This window comes from Chiloscyllium punctatum, chromosome 45 (genome assembly GCF_047496795.1).
Source record: "Chiloscyllium punctatum isolate Juve2018m chromosome 45, sChiPun1.3, whole genome shotgun sequence".
Classification (NCBI taxonomy): Eukaryota; Metazoa; Chordata; class Chondrichthyes; order Orectolobiformes; family Hemiscylliidae; genus Chiloscyllium; species Chiloscyllium punctatum.
In genome coordinates this window covers 44,814,641-44,834,029 of record NC_092783.1, presented here as the reverse complement: position 1 = coordinate 44,834,029, position 19,389 = coordinate 44,814,641, and the positions used below count along the sequence as shown (strand labels likewise).

Sequence of the window (19,389 nt, the reverse complement as noted above, 5' to 3'; positions counted from 1 at the left end):
CAGAAAACATTTACAAGGATGTTTCCAGGGTTAGAGGATTTGAGCATGGGGAGAGGCTGAATGGACTACTTCCCTTGGACCATCAGAGGCTGGGGTGTGATCTTATAGACCTTTTGTAAAATCATGAGAAGCATGTATAAGGTAAATAGATCTCGCTTTCCCCCAGGGTGAGGGAGCTCAAAACTAAGAGAGCATAGATTTCAAGTTAGAGGGGAAAGATTTAAAAGGGATCTAAGGGGCAACTTTTTCGTACAGAGGGTGATGTGTGTATGGAATGAGTTACCAGAGGAAGTGGTGGAGGCTGTTACAATTACATCATTTAAAAGGCCTGTAGAAGGCTTTGGAGGAATATGGGCCAAATGTTGGCAAATGGGATTAAACTAGGTTAGAGTATCTGGTTGACATTGAAGAATTGGACCAAAAGGTCTGTTTCTGTGCTATCTATGACTCTCTGCCATGAGTTAAATTTCTTTCCCTTACAGTTGAGTCTCAATTTATAAAATGTTGTGATTACAATCACACATTGAATGAAAACCTAATCAGAGCAATTGCATGTTTTGGTTGTTGCAGTTTGTTTTCTCGATGAAGCGCAGCTTTCTACTCCTTCTGATTGGAGGTGTAATAGACAGTGAAGAAGGTTACCTTAGAGTACAACAGGATTTAGATCAAATGGGCCAATGGGTGGAGAAGTAGCAGGTGAAGTTTAATTTAGACAAATGCGAGATGCTGCATTTTGGAAAAGCAAATCAGCGCAGGACTTATACACTTAATGGTAAGGTCCTGGGAGTGTTGCTGAACAAAGAGACTTTGGTTTGCAAGTTCCTTGAAAGTAGAGTTCCTGGTAGATAGAATAGTGAAGAAGACATTTGACATACTTTCCTTTACTGGCCAGAGCACTGAGTACAGGAGTTGAGAGGTCATGTTGCAGCTTTATGAGACATTGGTTGGGCAACTTTCAGAATATTGTTTGCAATTCTGGTCTCCCTCCTACAGGAAGGATGTTGTGAAACTTGAAAGGATTCAAAACAATATATATAAGGATGTTGCCAGCGTTGGAGGGCTTGAGGTTTTGGGAGAAGTTGAGTAGGTTGGGTCTGTTTTCCGTAGAGCATTGAAGGCTGAGGGATCTTATAGAAATTTATAAAATCACGAGGGGCATAGATAGGGTAAATTTAAAAAGGCATTTTCCCTGGGGTGGGGGAGTCCAGAACAAGAGGACATAGGTTTAGGGTGAGAGGGGAAAGATAGAAAAGAGGCCTAAGGGGCAGCCTTTTCATCCAGAGGGTGGTGCATGCATGGAATGATCTGCCAGAGGAAGTGGTGGAGGCTGGTACAATCACAGCATTTAAAAAGCATCTGGATGGGTACATGAATAGGAAGGGTTTTGAGGGAAATGGGCCAAATGCTGGCAAATGGGACTAGATTAGGTTAAGATATCTGGTCGGCATGGATGAGTTGGACCAAAGGGTCTGTTTGCATGCTGTACATCTCTATGGCTGTGTGACTCTATAACTACAATCAACACAATGAATGAAGTTCCAGCTCAGACTCGTCCCCTTATTACAGACAATACTGAGCCAAACCATTCACTTAGATCATTGATCACCTGTGAATATTCATTGAATCATTTGAATTTTGTAGGCAGCATATGCTTGTTCTGTTTTTCTATTCTCCTTGTATTTGCAAACCTATATTAGCTTCCAGCCCACCAACAATTCACATTTCCTTCCATTCAGATCCCAGCATAGTTTATATTACCTTATTTCTATGTCCTCATCCAGTTTTGTGTCCTACTAGGAATTTGTGTTCCTTGTGCAACCCTGATTCCATACACTTGTTGCCATCCCATCTGATGATAATACTGGCTAAGACTGAACCCAGATTGAAACCTGGTTTCATAGATCATAATTTGTATTGTTGCAATTTGGTTTCTGAATGTATTCACATGCGATTGCTCAAAAATCTTTTATTAAAGAGCATCAAAGTTAAAACACAAAATGAAAGAAAAACACAGATATATTATGTGATATTTAGAAAGATCTTATATTTAACAAGAAAAGAGATTCAGCTCTTTTCCTAACAATATCTTTTAAAAGACACTCTATCCCAGTCAAATATCTGACTCTGACTCAAAATTCTTAATTACCTGACTTCTTCCTGCCCATGCATGGAGCCCTGAGACACCTTAAGCCGCCTTCTTAGCTGTGATGGCCTGAAAATTTCTCTTCAGTTCCGATGGCCTTGAGATTTCTACAAACACTTACAGCTTGTAGATTTCCACAAACTAAAAAAAGTGCCCTTTTCAAGAATCTGAATCCCTACAGTGTGGAAACAGGCCCTTTGGCCCAACAAGTCCACCCCAACCCTCCAAAGAGTAACCTTTTGCTGATGTAATTTCTCTTCTTGTGACCTTGATTGGCTAATGGACTCTGATAATGATTTTTCTGTGAGCTATAAAAGTTCAACTGTGTAAAACACACCATCAATTAATACCTGGGTAGGTCAGTAAGTCATTTAACTAATGTCAAATGCTTTGTTGGAAAGGTGGTCTTGGCCTCACTGTTCAAAAATATCTTTTTTACCTGTTAAAAGAAATTCCACTTCATAAAACAGAAACCAAAATCCATTTACTTAATGTTTAGAATTCAAATTCCATAACAATAATGATATCCTCAAAATACTTATAACACACTCCATCATGCATCTAACCATGTGGGGTCCAGGCCTTAATTTCATGGATTCACCATCTACTTTGCACTAGTTATCTCCTTTTACGTAAGACATGCTTTGAAGCCTTGTACCTTAGCTATTAAGCACTTGTTCTAATACCCTCCAACATGGTGTCTCATGAGGTTCTGGAAAATATCTTTGGATGTTTCACTACATTGAAGATGTTGTGTATATGCAAGTTGTTATTTAATTGGAGATAGAGGATGTCAGTGTCTCTGAACAGGAGTGATGGATAAAAGAATCACCTTTTGAAATGAGAACATGAAAAGAAGACCCCTGGTTGAAATGGAAGAGGAAAGGAATAGATTACCAGGATGAACGAGAAATGGGGGAGGGGAGAAACTGCTTCAGTGAAAGGAAAATTCTAAATCTAATCCCAGGGTTGGACACTTGCTGTTAGAATAATGACAGACATGGAGAGTTTTGTTTTAACTTATGCATAACAGTAATTTACTTAGGCCTTTCATTACACAATTGTATATGACAGTTGCTTCATTATCCAGTGAACTGGAGCTCACCCTATGTGGTTGTTGATGAAATCTCCTTGCACAATTGTCAGTGACTGACCAGGTAGTTCCTTCCTGATTGCAATGTTAAGTCGATCTTTGACGCTGTGTTTTACTTCTTGCCTGCAATCATTTACTACAACATCAGCATGTCTGCTGTGTTTAAGCACGTTTGGTCAATTTAATTTCACTTCCCAGACACTTCATTGCCCACAGAAGAAAGTGAGGACCGCAGATGCTGGAGAGTCAGAGTCGAAAAGTGTGGTGCTGGAAAAAATACAGCAAGTCATGCAGCATCCAAGCAGCAGGACAGTCGATGTTTGGGGCATAAACTTCATTAGGAATGCGATGACTTCATTGTCCATGACAAACTGAACTTTACTGACTGCCCTTTCCTTTCTTTTTACTGTGACATTGATTTATTTTATCCCATTGCTAGCAATTTTCAACATTTTATCATACCTACAGTTCTCAGATTCCTCAGTCCAATTCCAGAGAACCAGGCTAACAGCCTCAGGCATGGGTTCAATTCCAGCCATGGCAGCTGATGAAATTTAAATTCAATTCATAAAATATAGAAATAAAAGAAAGAGTCTATAATGATGACCATGAAACTATTGATTGCTCTTTCTTAAACGAAAGAAACCTTTCGTCCTTATCTGCCATGTGACTCCAGATCCACTGCAATGTGATTCACTTTTAACAGCTTTCTAAAATGGTCCAGCAAGCCACTCAGTTCAAGAGCTATCAACAATGGGTGACAAATACTGAGTGACACCTACATGCAATGTGAAAATAAAATACACAATTATCTTTTATCTGCATGTACCTCTAATCTTTATATCTGCGTTTTGTCTGATACCGTATCCTGTTTTTACCATAAGACTATAAGACATAGGAGTGGAAGTAAGGCCATTCGGCCCATTGAGTCCACTCCGCCATTCGATCATGGCTGCTGGGCACTTCAACTCCACTTACCCGCATTCTCCCCGTAGCCCTTAATTCCCTGAGACAACAAGAATCTATCAATCTCTGCCTTGAAGACATTTAGCGTCCCGGCCTCCACTGCACTCTGCGGCAATGAATTCCACAGGCCCACCACTCTCTGGCTGAAGAAATGTCTCTGCATTTCTGTTCTGAATTGACCCCCTCTAATTCTAAGGCTGTGTCCACGGGTCCTAGTCTCCTCGCCTAACGGAAACAATTTTCTAGCATCCACCCTTTCCAAGCCATGTATTATCTTGTACGTCTCTATTAAGTCTCCCCTTAATCTTCTAAACTCCAATGAATATAATCCCAAGATCCTCAGCCGTTCCTCATATGTTAGGCCTACCATTCCAGGGATCATCCGTGTGAATCTCCGCTGGTCACGTTCCAGTGCCAGTATGTCCTTCCAGTATGTCCTGTACTTCATAACATCTTGAACTGCTCATGTAATATATTGACCTTTTGAGTTATGCTTTAAAACTAAAGATGTTTTGCTGATCATATTTGAATTGGAACTCTCAAACTAGAAGGAAGTTAAATGAATAACATAAATTTTTAGCTTGCACACTATGCAATGAATAGTGGTGGTCATGACAAAATTATTTAATAAACTTTCTTGGAATAATCCTAGTCTTTGTCATTACCTGCTCATTATTGTTTAAAGGCAGGTCAGGTTCACCAAATTGCTGTTACGTTATTGGTCATTAAAAAAATTTTTGAATTTTATAGAACTTGGTGAAAAGTCCATGTGACAACATTTCTTCAAATGACCAGATAAAATCTGGCTGACAATTCTAAACAGAATAATAATTAAATCTTTAAGTCTGAATGTCACAGAGAAAGTAGAGGTATCTGTGCAATAATAACTTTCAACCTGCTGCATTGCAGGTTAATTATATTCAGTACTAATTGACAAGAATACAATTTTTCACTCAATTTGTCTTGCTGTATGTAATTTCCAGGTAGAATGTATTTGGGAACAATGCAACGTTTCCGTTATTTAAATTGTAATCCATTTATTTGGGTTATAAGATCAGGAACTAGTTCAGAAAGATAATTGCTAAAGTATTTGCTTTGTCTTTGATATTTGTAGCTTACCCTCTGAAGTGGATACTCTTGATTTCTTCAGGTGAGCATAATAATGGCATCAGTTATAATATTGTTTTGTGTTTCTTAATTTGGGATTGCACTGTCATATTGGAATGGGAAGTAGTGTGAGTTTAATTTATTGGATTATCTCAACTGCCTTGATCCCACTACAGTTTGTGTCGATTTATGCAGTGATGCTGAACTCAGATTTTTGCTTTACATGTGATGCATCATCAAAATCACTTATTGCCTCTTTGCAGCATTGTTCACGTTCACCTGATCTTCCACAGGTGCTGAAATTCTAGTTCACATCTTCAATACTTCAGAGCTCTTAACAACTGGAATGCACTCGAAGTTGACCAATGCTACAAAGTTGAACTCCTCCAAAAAAAACTGCTAACAATCCCATCACTATGAAGTTGCACATTCCTGCCCACCCATCCTTCCAAAAATAGTGGCTTCCTGGGCTTGTATGATGTTGACTTTAAAATTATCATTCTCAATTTGTAAATTCTTCCATTGTCTACACTTTAGCTTGTGTTATAACCAAAATCGCTGTCTGTATGTTGAGATACCAATCTGAAACATCCCTGGTGTTAACGCAATACGCAATCTATTTTTTTTCAATGTGCAGACCTCCAAGGTCCACATACAATAGCGACTTCAGAAGCCAGAAGTTAATTAGCTATCGATTGGCATGCATAGAACCTCCAGAGCAGAAACACTCGCTCAAAAATTCTGCACATATACCATCCTTAAGGCTTTTTGATTTTACCCCTTAGTCAAGCTCTTCAACTCCTTATTGACTGGAACACTCCTTTACTTATATCAGCATATAGCTGGTTATCAATATATTTCCCTAGTGTAGTTTCTAAGACCTCTGTTTTCATACGCATTTCATGTACAGGTTTCCAAACAATAGTCAGGATTTGGGGCACAGAATACACCAGGAGACTGAAAGGGTGTGTAAGAATGGCAAGGTTACTGTGATCAGAGAGGGTTTCAATATGCAGGAGGACTGTGAAAATCAGGTTGGTAGTGGATTGCAAGAAAAATAATTTGTGGAATGTCTATGAGATAGCTTTTTGGAGCAATTTGTGATGGAGCTCACTAGAGAACAGGCAATTCTGGCTTCTGCATTGAACAATGAGGCAGACTTGACAAGGGAGATTAAGATGAAGGAACCCTGAGGAGGTTGTGGCCATAACATGATAGAATCTGCTCTGCAATTTGAAAGCAAGAAGGTAGAATCAGATGTAACAGTACTACGGTTGAGTAAAGGCAACTACAGAGGCATGAGGGAGGAGCTACCCGAATTGACTGGGAGAGGACCCTAGCAGGAAAGGCAGTGGAACAGCATTGGTAGGAGTTTCTGGGATTAATTCAGGAGACATTGCAAAAATTTGTCCTTAGAAAAAACAAGCACACTATAAGGAGGATGAGGCAAGCATGACTGACAAGGGAAGTCAGGAACAGCATAAAAGAAAAAGAGAACGCATATAACGTGGTGAGTGGAAGTGAGAAGCCAGTGGATTGGGAAGCCTATAAAGACCAACAGAGGATAACAAGAACAGAAATAAGGACGGAGAAGGTTAAATATGAGGGTAAGCTAGCCAGTAATATAAAAGAAGATTGCAAGAGTTTTTTTTAGAATTATGAAGGGCAAAAGAGAGGCTGAATTGGACGTTGGTCTCATGGAAAATGCATGGAGAAGTAGTAGTGGGGAGCAAAGAAATGGCTGAAGAACTGAATAAGTATTTTGCGTCAAACCTCATGGTGAAGACGTGAGTAATATCCTAAAAATTGAAGAGTCAATGAAGGGCAGAAGTAGCCATCACCAAGGAGAAGGTTCTAGAAAAACTGAAAAGCCTGTGAATGGATAAGTGACCTGGACCAGATGGACTACACCCCTGAGTTTCTGAAGGAGGTAGCTGAAGAGATATTGGAGGCATTAGTGGTGTTCTTTCAGGCATCACCGAAATCAGGGAACAATGTTAATATATTCCTCCTGTTTAAGGCAAAATACAGGAAACTACAGGCAGTTTAGCCTGACCTCAGTCATTGGTAAGATTTTGGAGTCCACTATGAAAGATGTGATTCTGGATACTTGGACGTGCATGGTAAAATGGGGCAAAGTCAGCATGGTTTCACCAAGGGAAGGTCATGCCTGACAAATCTGTTAGAATCCTTTGAGAAGGTAAGAAGCAGGTTAGACCAAAGAGAGCCAATGGATGTAATCAACCTGGATTTCAAGAAGACCTTGGACAAGGTGCCGTACAGGATGCTGCTGCTGGTGTTCAAGGCAAGGTACGAGCATGGATAGAAGATTAGCTGTCTGGCAGGAAGCAGAGAGAGGGGATAAAAGGCTCATCTTAGAATGGCAGCCAGTGACAAGGTGCAGTGTTGGGACCACACTTTTTCACTTTATACATTAATGATCTAGATGAAGCAACTGTGAGGGCATTCTGTCTAAGTTTGCAGATGATACAAAGATAGGTGTCGGGACAGGCAGCACCATGGGAGTCTGCAGAAGTATTTAGACAGGTTAGGAGAGTGGGCAAAAATATGGCAGATGGAATACAAGGTGGAAAAGTATGAAATCATGCACTTTGGTAGGAGGAATAGGGGCATAGATTCTTTTCTAAAGGGGAGAAAATTCAAAAATCTGAAGTGCAAAGAGACTTGTGAGTTCTCGTCCAGGATTCTCTTTAGGTAAACTTGCCGGTTGAATTGGTAGTTAGGAAGGCAATTACAATGTTGAAATTTATTTCAAAAGGCTAGAATATAAAAGCAGGCTTTATAAAGCTCTGGTCAGGCCACATTTAGAGTATTGGGAACAATTTTCGACCCCATTCCTTAGGACGGATGTACTGACCCTGGAGCAAGTCACGAGAATGATCCCAGGAATGAAAGACTTAACCTATGAGGAATGTTTGGGAACTCTGGGTCTATCATCAATTGAGCTTAGAAGGATGAGGGAGGATCTAATTAAAACTTACAGAATACTGAATTGATTAGATAATGCAGATGTCAAGCAGATGTTTCCATTGGTAGGAGAGACCAGGACCCAAGGGGCAAACCTTAGAGTAAGGGGTAGACCCTTTATAATGGAGATACTTGAAACTTCTTCAGCCAGAATGTACTTAATCTAGGGAATTCATTGCCACAGAAGGCTGTGGACACCAGGTCATTGAGTATGTTTAAGACAGAGATTGATAGGTTGGTTGATTGTCAAGGGGATTAAGTGTTACCAGGTTAAAATGGGAGAATGGGGTTGAGAAACTTATCAGCCATGATTGAATGGTGGAGTAGACTCGATGGGCTGAATGGCCTAACTTCTGCTCCTATGTCTTATGGTTTTATATTCGTTCTAAACCAGAGTCTTCTCTCTTACTGTTATCAGAGCCATGTGATCAGTTATTTCATCAGGACTTACATGAATCGCACTATGGTATAGTTTCACGTGTATCATTACATTCAGATTTATAACTTAATTTCTCCTAAAGCTCTTGATATTTCTTGCACTACCTGCAGTGGAAGGTCTCTCAGTCCTTTAGAACTTCCTCTAATTCCCGTGATTGAAAGTCTACCCAAAATCCCCTTTCAATCCTCCTTCGGTTCTTAGCTTTGGTGTTCAAATTACCTTTTCACTTCTTACTTAATGTTTACTGTCTATGTCCTCCTTAATGTGAAGTATTCTTAGATGTCCTCTTGTCTTTCAAGACTGTTAACTAAATATTGCTTAAACAAAATTACCTTTCCTTATATTTTACGTACAATGTTTTAGAGACTGGGAATATATCATGTTTTCTTCATTGTGAAACTAAGATTAAAATCCAGATTTTAACCTAACTCACTTGCTGGGAATGGGACATATTTGATTTCCACTGTTGTTTTACACCTTGTCAAATGTTACAATGATTTCAGTAGAATGTAGTAACAGGTACAATATAGCCTGTAGGTTTATGCTGAATATACCAAGTCTCTGTGATTTGTTTGTTTCAGGATCCGTGTGTATCATTGGTATAGCAATAATAAAGTACATTCATCACAAAAGAAAATATGGGTAAGTATTGAACATGTTCCATTCTAAATCTGTATCAGCTTTGCAAGTTGCAATGGCAACTAAAATACCTCTCACAATTGGGGTGGCATAGCTAGCAATAGAAATTGACAAATAATTGAACATCCCAGCTGTGTACATAGAAAAATATGATGGCACTGACTAGTTGTCTCTGGAGTCCTGGTCAATATTTAATCCCCAGTTAATTGGAGCTGGTCTGCAAATTGCTTGCCATGCCTACCACAGAAAAGTGACTACATTTTGGTTCATAGCTCCTTGAAAGTGGAGTCACAGGCAGATAGGATAGTGAAGAAGGCGTTTGGTATGCTTTCCTTTATTGGTCAGAGTATTGAGTACAGAAGTTGGGATGTCCTGTTGCAGCTGTACAGGACATTGATTAGGCCACTGTTGGAATATTGCGTGCAATTCTGGTCTCCTTCCTATCGGAAGGATGTTGTGAAACTTGAAAGGGTTCAAAAAAGATTTACAAGGATGTTGCCAGGGTTGGATGATTTGAGCTATAGGCAGAGGCTGGGGCTGTTTTCCCTGGAGCATTGGAGGCTGAGGTGTGACCTTATAGAGGTTTATAAAATCATGAGGAGCCTGGATAGGATAAATAGATAAAGTCTTTTCCCTGGTTTCGGGGAGTGCAGAACTAGAGGGCATAAGTTTAAGGTGAGAGGGGAGAGATGAAGGGGCAACTTTTTCACACAGAGGGTGGTACGTATATGGAATGAGCTGCCAGAATAAGTGGTGGAGGCTGGTACAATTGCAACATTTAAAAGACATCTGGATGGGTAGATGAATAGGAAGGGCTTGGAGGGATATGGGCCAGATGCTGGCAGGTGCGACTAGATTGGGTTGGGATATCTGGTTGGCATGGACAAGTTGGACCAAAGGGTCTGTTTCTATGCTGTACATCTTGATGACCCTATGACTCTAAGTATTTTAGTGGCTAGAAATGCCTCGGATAGCATGAAATTACAATTGGTATTATTATATGTATGTTTTGATCCCAACTGATGTTATTAATAGACAAATCAGATTTCAAGCTGATATCTGCCTGCACAGAACCTCTTTTTTATGGTTTTAATGAGATCTCAGTGAATGGTCTTTTAGCGAAACACAAGCACACAATTTTGCAGATTTTGATTTAACAAGAAAACAAAAGTTTATTCACCAAAAAATCAAGATATAACAAAAAATGGTACAGGGAGGATGAAGCAACCATGGCTGACTAGGGAAGTCAATGATACTATAAAAGCAAAAGAAAGAGCATATAATGTGGTGAAGGGCAATGGGAAGCTTACAAAGACCAACACAGTGCAACAAAAATAGAAATAAGGAAGGAGAAGGTTAAATACAAGGGTAAGTTAGCCAGTAATATAAAGAAAGACTGTAAGAGTTTCATTGGATATATAAAGGGCAAAAGTGCCTTACTTCAGTTATGGATAAAGTTTTGGAAAGGTTTATAAGAGATAAAGTTAATAATCATCTGGAAAAAAATAATTTGATTAGGGACAGTCAGCTCAGTTTTGTGATAGGTAAGTTGTGCCTCACAAACCTTATTGAGATCCTTGAGGAGGTGGATGAGGGTAAAGCGGTTGATGTAGTGTATATGGATTTCAGTTTGATAAGGTTCCCCATGCTAGGCTTTTGCAGAAAATTCAGAGGCATAGGATCATGGGTGATTTAGCAGTTTGGATCAGAAATTGGCTAGCTGAAAGAAGACAGAGGGTGGTGGTTAATGGGAAATGTTCATCCTGGAGTTCAGTGATGAGTAGTCCCACTAGGATCGGTTTTGTGGCCACTGCTGTTTACCATTTTTAGAAATGACCTGGATGAGGGCGTAGAAGAATGGGTTAGTAAATTTGCAGATGACACCAAGGTCAGTGGAGGTCTGGACAGTGTAGAAGGATGTTGCAGGTTACAGAGGGACAAAGATAAGCTGCAGAGCTGGGCTGAGAAGTGGCAAATGGAGTTTAATGTGGAAACGTGTGAGGTGATTCACTTTGGAAGGAGTAAAAGGAATACAGAGTATGGGCTAATGGTAAGATTTTTGATAGTGTGGATGAGCAAAGAGATCTCAGTGTCCATGTACATAAATCTCTGAAAATTGCCACTCAGGTTAATAGGGTTGTCAAGAAGGCTTACGGTAAGTTAGCTTTTATTGGAGGGATTTAGTTTCAGAGCCATGAGGACATGCTGCTGCTGTACAAAACTCGGATGCAGCTGCACTTGGAGTATTGTGTATAGTTCTGATCGCTGTATTATAGGAAGAATGTAGAAAGGGTATAGAGGAGATTTACCAGGATGTTGCCTGGTATGGGGGGAAGGTCTTATGAGGAAAGGCTGAGGGATTTGAAGCTGTTTCATTGGAGAGAGTAAGATTGAGAGGTGACGTAATGGAGGCATACGAGATGATCAGAGGATTAAATAGGGTAGACAGTGAGGACCTTTTGCCTCGGATAGTGATGGCTAGCACAAAGGGACATAGCTTTAAATTGAGGGGTGATAGATACAGGGCAGATGCCAGAGGTAAGTACTTTACTCAGAGAGTAGTAAGTGTGTGGAATGCCCTGCCTGCAACAGTAGTGGACTCACCAACTTTATGGGCATTTAAATGGTCACTGGATAAACATATGGATGATAATGAAATAGTGTAGGTTAGATGGGCTTCAAGTTGGTTTCACAGGTTGGCGCAACATCGAGAGCTGAAGGGCTTGTACTGCGCTGTAATGTTCTATGTTCTATGCTTTAGGTTCTAAGGAGAGGCAAAGTGAACATTGGGTCAGAGAAAATTGATGCTGGAGAGATAGTAGCGGAGAACAAGGAAATGGTTGACGAACTGAATAATTCTTCACATCAGTCTTCACAGTAGAAGACATGAGTAATATCCCAAAAATTCAATAAGAGTGAGGGGGCAGAGCTGAGTATGGGTGGTCATCACAAAGGAGAAGGTGCTAGAAACACTGAATGGTCTGAAAGTAGATAAGCCACTTGGACCAGATGGAGTACCCTTCAGAGTTCTAAGGGAGATAGCTAAAGAGATAGTGAAGTGTTACTGGTGATCCTTCAGGAATTACTAAAATCAAGGATGGTCCCAAAGGACTAGAAAATTGCTAAAGAGACACCCGTCTTTAAAAAGGGAGTAAGGCAAAAATGGAAACTTATCGACCGATTGGCCTAACCTTGGTCATTGGTAAGATACTGGAATCCATTGCGAAAGCTAAGATTTCTGAATACTTGGAAGTGTACAATAAAATAGGGCAAAGTCAGCATTGTTTCATCTAGGGGAGGTTATGCTTGACAAATCTGCTAGAATTCTTTGAGGAAGTCATGAGCAGGTTAGACCAAGGAGAGCCAATCAATGTTATCTACCTGGACTTAAAGAAGGCATTTGACAAATTACTACACAGTACTCTACTGAGTAAGCTAAGGGCTCATGGTGTCAGAGGCAAGGTGCTAGCATGGATAGAAGCATGGCTGTCTGGCAGAAAACAGAGAGTGGGGATAAAAGGGTCCTTCTCAAGATGGCAGCTGGTAACAAGTGGTATTCTCTAAATCTAAGTGTTGGGAAAATGACTTTTCACTTTGTGCATTGATGACCTAGATGAAGGAACTGAGGCATTCTGGCTAAGTTTGCAGATGATACTAAAGTAGGTAGAGGGACAGGTAGCATTGAGGAGGTGGGGAGGCTGCAGAAGGATTTGGACAGGTTAAGAGAGTGGGCAAAGAGGTAGCAGATGATATATGTGCTAAAGTGTGACATCATGCATTTTGGTGAGGAGAATAGAGGCATGGACTATTTTCTAAATTGGGAGACAATTCAGAAGTCTGAAGTGCAAAGAGTTCAAGTCCAGGATTCTCTCAAGGTAAATTTGCAGGTTATGCGATTACAGAGGTACCTCAATTATCCAAATATGGATTATCCGAATTTCAGATTATCCAAATAAGATTGCAAAGTCCTAATGCTTGGCTAAACTGTGTTGCTCGCATTCGATTACCCGAACATTCAATTATCCAAACAAAATATTCCCCGCCCGTGTCTTTCGGATAATCGAGGTTCCTCTAGTTGAGAAGGCAAATGCAATGATGGCATTTATTTTGAGAGGACTAGAATATAAAAGCAGGGATGTATTTCTGAGGCTCTATAAAGCTCTTGTTAGACCACATTTGGAGTATTGTGCGCTTGCTTGGGCCTGATATCTTGGGAAGGATGTACTAGCCCTGGAGTGCGTTCAGAAGAGATTCATGAGAATGGTCCCAGGAATGAAAAGCTTAACATATGAAGAACTTTTGAGGACTCTGGGTTTGTATTCAATGGAGTTTAGAAGGATGAGGGGGAATCTAATTGAAACATGCAGAATACTGAATGGCCTGGACAGAGTAGAGGTTGGAAAGTTTTTTCCATTGGTAGGAGAGACTAAGACCCAAGGGCATAGCCTCAGATTAAAGAGAAGACCTTTTAGAATGGGGATAAGTAGAAACTTCTTCAGCCAGAGAGTGGTGAATTTATGGAATTTATTGCCACATTAGGGCAAACTTTAAAGAGTTTTAAACACACAGTAAAGATATAATCTCATTAATCCCAAAGGACTACTTTACGAATTTCAACTTCAAAGGTTTTATCTCAACTATCTTTGTACTACATTCCTGACCTTATTATCTGCTAGACTGTTTCCTTTTAAAGACTACATTGTGAAAATAACAACACATTGATTTTCTTTTGTGATATGCTTTTCTTAAGAGTTATATTAATTTGCATCACAATAAAGCTGATAGCAGAAGCAAGAATACTTTAACTGCAGGTTAGGTAATCAGAGATACAGAAAAACTACTTTTATATAGAACAAAGAAAGAACAAAGAACATTACAGCACAGGAACAGGCCCTTTGGCCCTCCAAACCTGCACCAGTCCAGATCCTTTATCTAAATCTGCCACCTATTTGCTAAGGATCTGTATCCTTTTGCTCCCTGCCCATTCTTTGTCTGTCTATATACATCTTAAATGATGCTATTGTTCCACCCCTACCACCTCTGTTGACCATGCATTCCAGGCACCCACCACCCTCTGCCTAAAGAACTTTCCATGTATATCTCCCCTAAACTTTTCCCCTCTCACTTTGAACTCGTAACCCCTAGTAATTGAGTCCTCCATTCTGGGAAAAAGTTTCTTGTTATCCACCCTGTCTACACTTCTCATGATCTTATAGGCCTCAATCAGGTTCCCCCTCAACCTCCTTCTTTCTAATGAAAATAATCCTAATCTACTCAACCTCAACCTAGCTAGCACCCTCCATACCAGTCAACATCCTGGTGAACCTCCTCTGCACCCTTTCCAAAGCATCCACGTCCTTCTGATAATGTGGCGACCAGAACTGTACACAGTATTCCAAATGTGGCCGAACCAAAGTGTTATACAACTGTAACATAACTTCCCAACTCTTGTACTCAATACGCGTCCAAAAAAAGAAAGCACCCAGATCTATCTGTACATCACTTTTCCCCAGGACCTTTCCATTTACTGTATACTTTGCTCTGGAATTGCATCTTCCAAAATGTATCACCTCGCATTTGTCCAGATAGAACTTCATCTGCCATTTCTCTGCCCAACTCTCCAATCTATCTATATTCTGCTATACTTTCTGACAATCCCCTCCCACTATCTGCTACTCCACCAATCTTCATGTCATCTGCAAGCTTGCTACTGATGCACCCTACACCTTCTTCCAAATCATTTATATATCACAAACAACAGTGGTTCCAGCACGGATCCCTGTGGGACACCACTGGTCACAGGTCTCCATTTTGAGAAGCTCCCTTCCACCTCTACTCTGTCTTCTGTTGCCCAACCAGTTCTGTATCCATCTAGCTGAAACACCTTGGACCCCATGGGACTTCACCTTCTTCATCAGCCTACCATTAGATGAAATTTCCTACAGAATGGAAACAGGCCCTTCGGCCCAACAAGTCCACACCGACCCTCTGAAGAGTAACCCACCCAGGCCCACTCCTCCACATTTACCCCTGACTAATGCACCTAACACTATGGGCAATTTAGCATTGCCAGTTCACCTAATCTGCACATCTTTCAATTGTGGGAGGAAGCCGGAGCACTCGGAGGAAACCCATGCAGACACAGGGAGAATGTGCAACCTCCACACAGACAGTCACCCAAGGTGGGAATCGAACCCTGCCCATGAATATTCTAAAACTTAGGGAGTTGTGATCACTATTCCCAAAGTAATCGCCAACTGCAACTTCAACCACCTGGCTGGGCTCATTTTTCAACATCAGATCCAGTGTAGCCCTTTCCCGAGTTGAACTATTGACATACTGCTCTAGAAAAGCCTCCTGGATGCTCCTCACAAGTTCTGCTCCAGCCAGACCTCTAACACTAAATGAATCCCAGTCAATGTTTGGAAAATTAAAATCTATGACCACCACCCTGTTGCTCCTGTCTTTCCATGATTTGTTTACATATTTGCACCACTATCTCACGTTCGCTGTTGGGAGGCCGGTAGTAAATCCTAACATTGTTACCGCATCCTTTCTATTTCTGAGCTCTGCCCATATTGCCTCAGTGCTTGAGTCCTCCATATTGCCCTCCTTCAGCATAGCTGTGATATCTTCTTTGACCAGTAATGCAACTCCTCCACCCCTTTTACCTCCCTCTCTATCCTGCCTGAAACATCGACATTCTGGGATATTTAGCTGCCAATCATACCCTTCCCTCAACCAAGTCTCAGTAATAGCAATAACATCATACTCCCAGGTCCTAATCCAAGCCCTGAGTTCTGCTGCCTTACCTAATATACTTCTTGCATTAAAACATTTGGACCTCAGACCATTAGTCCTTCTGCGTTCATCTGCTGCTTCCTGCCTACTCTTCCCCTTAAGAACGCTGATGTCCTTATCTAATTCCTTACAGGCTTTAGTTACTACCTCCTTCCTATCCACTAATCTCTTCATTTGGTTCCCATCGCCCTGCCACATTAGTTTAAACTCTCCCCAACAGTGTTAGCAAATGCACCCCCAAGGGCATTGGTTTCAGTCCAGCCCAGCTGTAGACCATCCAATTTGTAATGGTCCCACCTCCCCCAGAACTCCAATGTCCCAAAAATCTAAACCCCTCCCTCCTGCACCATCTCTCAAGCCACGTATTCATCTTGAATATTCTATCATTCCTACTCTGACTAGCACATGGCACTGGTACCAATCCTAAGATTACTACCTCTGAGATCCCACTTTTTAACTTGGTTCCTAACTCCCTAAATTCTTCATGTAGGACCTCATCCTTTTTTTTACCTGTATCATTGGTCCTACATGCACCACAATAACTGGCTGTTCGCCCTCCCCCTTTGAGAATTTTCTGCAGTTGATCTGAGACGTCCCCGACTCGTGCTCCTGGGAGGCAATATACCATTCAGGAGTCTTGTCTTTGACCACAGAAACGCCAATCTACTCTCCTTACAATTGAATCCTCTACGACTATAGCCCTTCCACTCTTTTTCCCGCCCTTCTGTACAGCAGAACATGGCTACTGCTGCCTTCCCCTGGTGAGCCATCTCCCCCAACAGTATCCAAAACGGTACACCTGTTTTGGAGGGAAATGACCGTAGGGGACAACTGCACTGCCTTCCTGCTCTTTCTCTGCCTTTTGTTCAGCCACTCCCTTTCTCCATCAGCAATCCTAATCTGAAGTGTGACCAATTCAATGAACATGCTATCCATGACACCTTCAGCATTGCATATGCTCCACAGTGAGTCCATCCTCAGCTCCAGAGCCATCATGTGGTCTAACAAGAGCTGCAACTTGACACACTTCTTGCACGTGAAGGATCCAGGGATACCAGCTGTGTCCCTGAGCTCCTACATTGAGCAAGAGGAACATAATACAGGTCTGGGATCTTACGAGAACATGGGATAGAGCTCTTGTCCAGCCTTAGACAGACACGAGCAACTGAAAGTGAAATAATTTACAAGTTTCAAGATCAGTAGCTCAGTTATTTTTTAATATTGAATTGTCCAGACCATCATAATCCTTGGCACACAGTAATCCTATAGATCCTGCTTCAAAGATATTGTGATCCTTGTAGGAGAGTCAACATGTGTAATGTTTCTGTGCTGGTTCCATAATGTTCTTGATGCCATATTTTTGGTACTTTGTACTTATGTACTTACTAAAGTGTTTCTGCTTGTCTGTGTAAGTGGTCTATAGCTCACCTATACAGGAATGTTAGCTGCACACTCAGGATGTAACTACAAAAGAGTGGTACACTCAAATTACTCTCCTGAAAAGCCAGATTAGATACTGTGCAGCATCAACATTGTACTACTAACTTCATACTGTTTTTACTGTGTTTGCATTGCATTGAGTTGTTTTAGTTTTTTGAAAAACATTTCCTAGTTAATCATATACTGCCTTTCAGGTGTTTAACGTTTCATCCTTTCTACCTAGGTCCTATAAAACAGGGAGTCAATTCTTCGAACATGACAGGGATATTGAAATAGAAACAATTAAAATGATTACAGATTAGTCTAAGATGACTAATCTTGGCTTCAGTCTTGGGAAGGAAGTGGGTGGTGATGTTCCAGCCTGTTGATTCAATGGATGAAGTTTGTAAAGCATTCCAAGGCAATAAGGAGGAATCTGAATGCAGTACTTAATTGCTACTTCTAGAACTTTGGCGTCTGTATACAAAACATAAAATGTTTCTATTTTCTTGCTTGAATATGAATTTTTAATTTTAAGAACCTTGCACTGTTGACTCTCATAAACCATGGCATAAACATCTGCCCTCTTTTGCAATCTTTTTTGGAAAATGTCTGTATTCTTTTATGATGCCCACATGAGGCGATTACAAACAAATTATTTGTTATACTGATGATTATCACACAAATCTGGATCCTGCCTGCTCAGCTGGTTTTTTTCAGCATTTTCAAACCTTTCAGGTTTTTGTGTATGGAGAGAGAAAACAGTGATCCAAACACCCTGAAATCCTCTTAGCTTAGCACATCAAATATAACGACAATCTTAATGCCAGCGAGTGATGGAGAGGATCCAAAAAATGAAGAAATATGTGTTATTTTTAAGTGCGGGTATTCAATGATTGAATGATTTTTTTTACACTAGTTTTACGTGAATATGGAACAAAGTTCATTCTGTAATTTAGAGATATGAGATTGTTTCGCTGATCATATACATTGTCATGATTTTTAAGATGTGTGATAAGAGGGGACTCGTCCCTGACAATGCATTACATTGCTCTATGAACATGGGTGTGTTTTTGATGTGGAGTGCACGACTTTTCTCTGGCTTCCCAGTTTAAAAAAAAAAGGAAGATTTTGAAAGAAGAATGGTATCAGATTCAATGTTAACACCATTTATCTCTGCATAGATGCAGGCGTACCTGCTGAGCTTCTCTGGCACTTTATTTTTGTAATAAATGGCTTATTCATTGACAAACAATAGAATAACGTTAATTATATCTTTAAGTGTTTATTCAGAATGTTAATTCTATATAATATATAGTTATGCTTCAAGCTAAACATAAATGTATAAATCATAATCTTTTTGCTGTTGTAAAAAAGTGCATTTAACTGTCAGAACCACTGGTGTCCTTTTAACAGGCTGGAACCAGAAGTATTGCAGCCAACCTAACACTTTCTGTCTTCTTTGTTTCCTTTTCCTTGATTTCAACAATCCATTTGAAGTTGAAACGAGGGAGACACCAACAACTTATTCTTGGTTGTCCTTTCAAACAGGGGACATTAAAGGAACAAAATTGGTCAATGGCAGTAGCAAGAAACTTGCCCCAGTCAATCCTCAGTTGATTTTTGACTGCACAGTTCTGATTTCCCATTGACCTGGAATATGCTGCTAAGTATTTTAAAAATTAACAACAAAGTAGAAGCTACAGGGAGACTAGGAATTGAGTCTCGAAAAGGATTCTGTGAAGTTCCGGAAAAGGAAGATTGGATGTGGTGAAAAGTCAACTTCTGGTTTAG

The 19,389-nt window shown here is 40.5% G+C and overlaps 1 protein-coding gene across 6 annotated transcripts in view; it reads left to right on the top strand.

Annotated features, from left to right (window-relative positions):
* The window catches only part of LOC140467331 (uncharacterized), a 118,124-nt gene extending 99,285 nt beyond the window's left edge, over positions 1-18,839 (top strand). For all 6 annotated transcript variants that reach the window (XM_072563612.1, XM_072563613.1, XM_072563610.1 and 3 more), the window contains 3 exons: positions 5,317-5,352; positions 9,318-9,378; positions 17,840-18,839. In XM_072563612.1, the coding sequence (XP_072419713.1) occupies positions 5,317-5,352; positions 9,318-9,378; positions 17,840-17,918 (176 nt within the window). In that variant the 3' untranslated portion in view covers positions 17,919-18,839. The remainder of the gene's footprint in view (positions 1-5,316; positions 5,353-9,317; positions 9,379-17,839) is intronic.
* Positions 18,840-19,389: the final 550 nt, after the last annotated feature.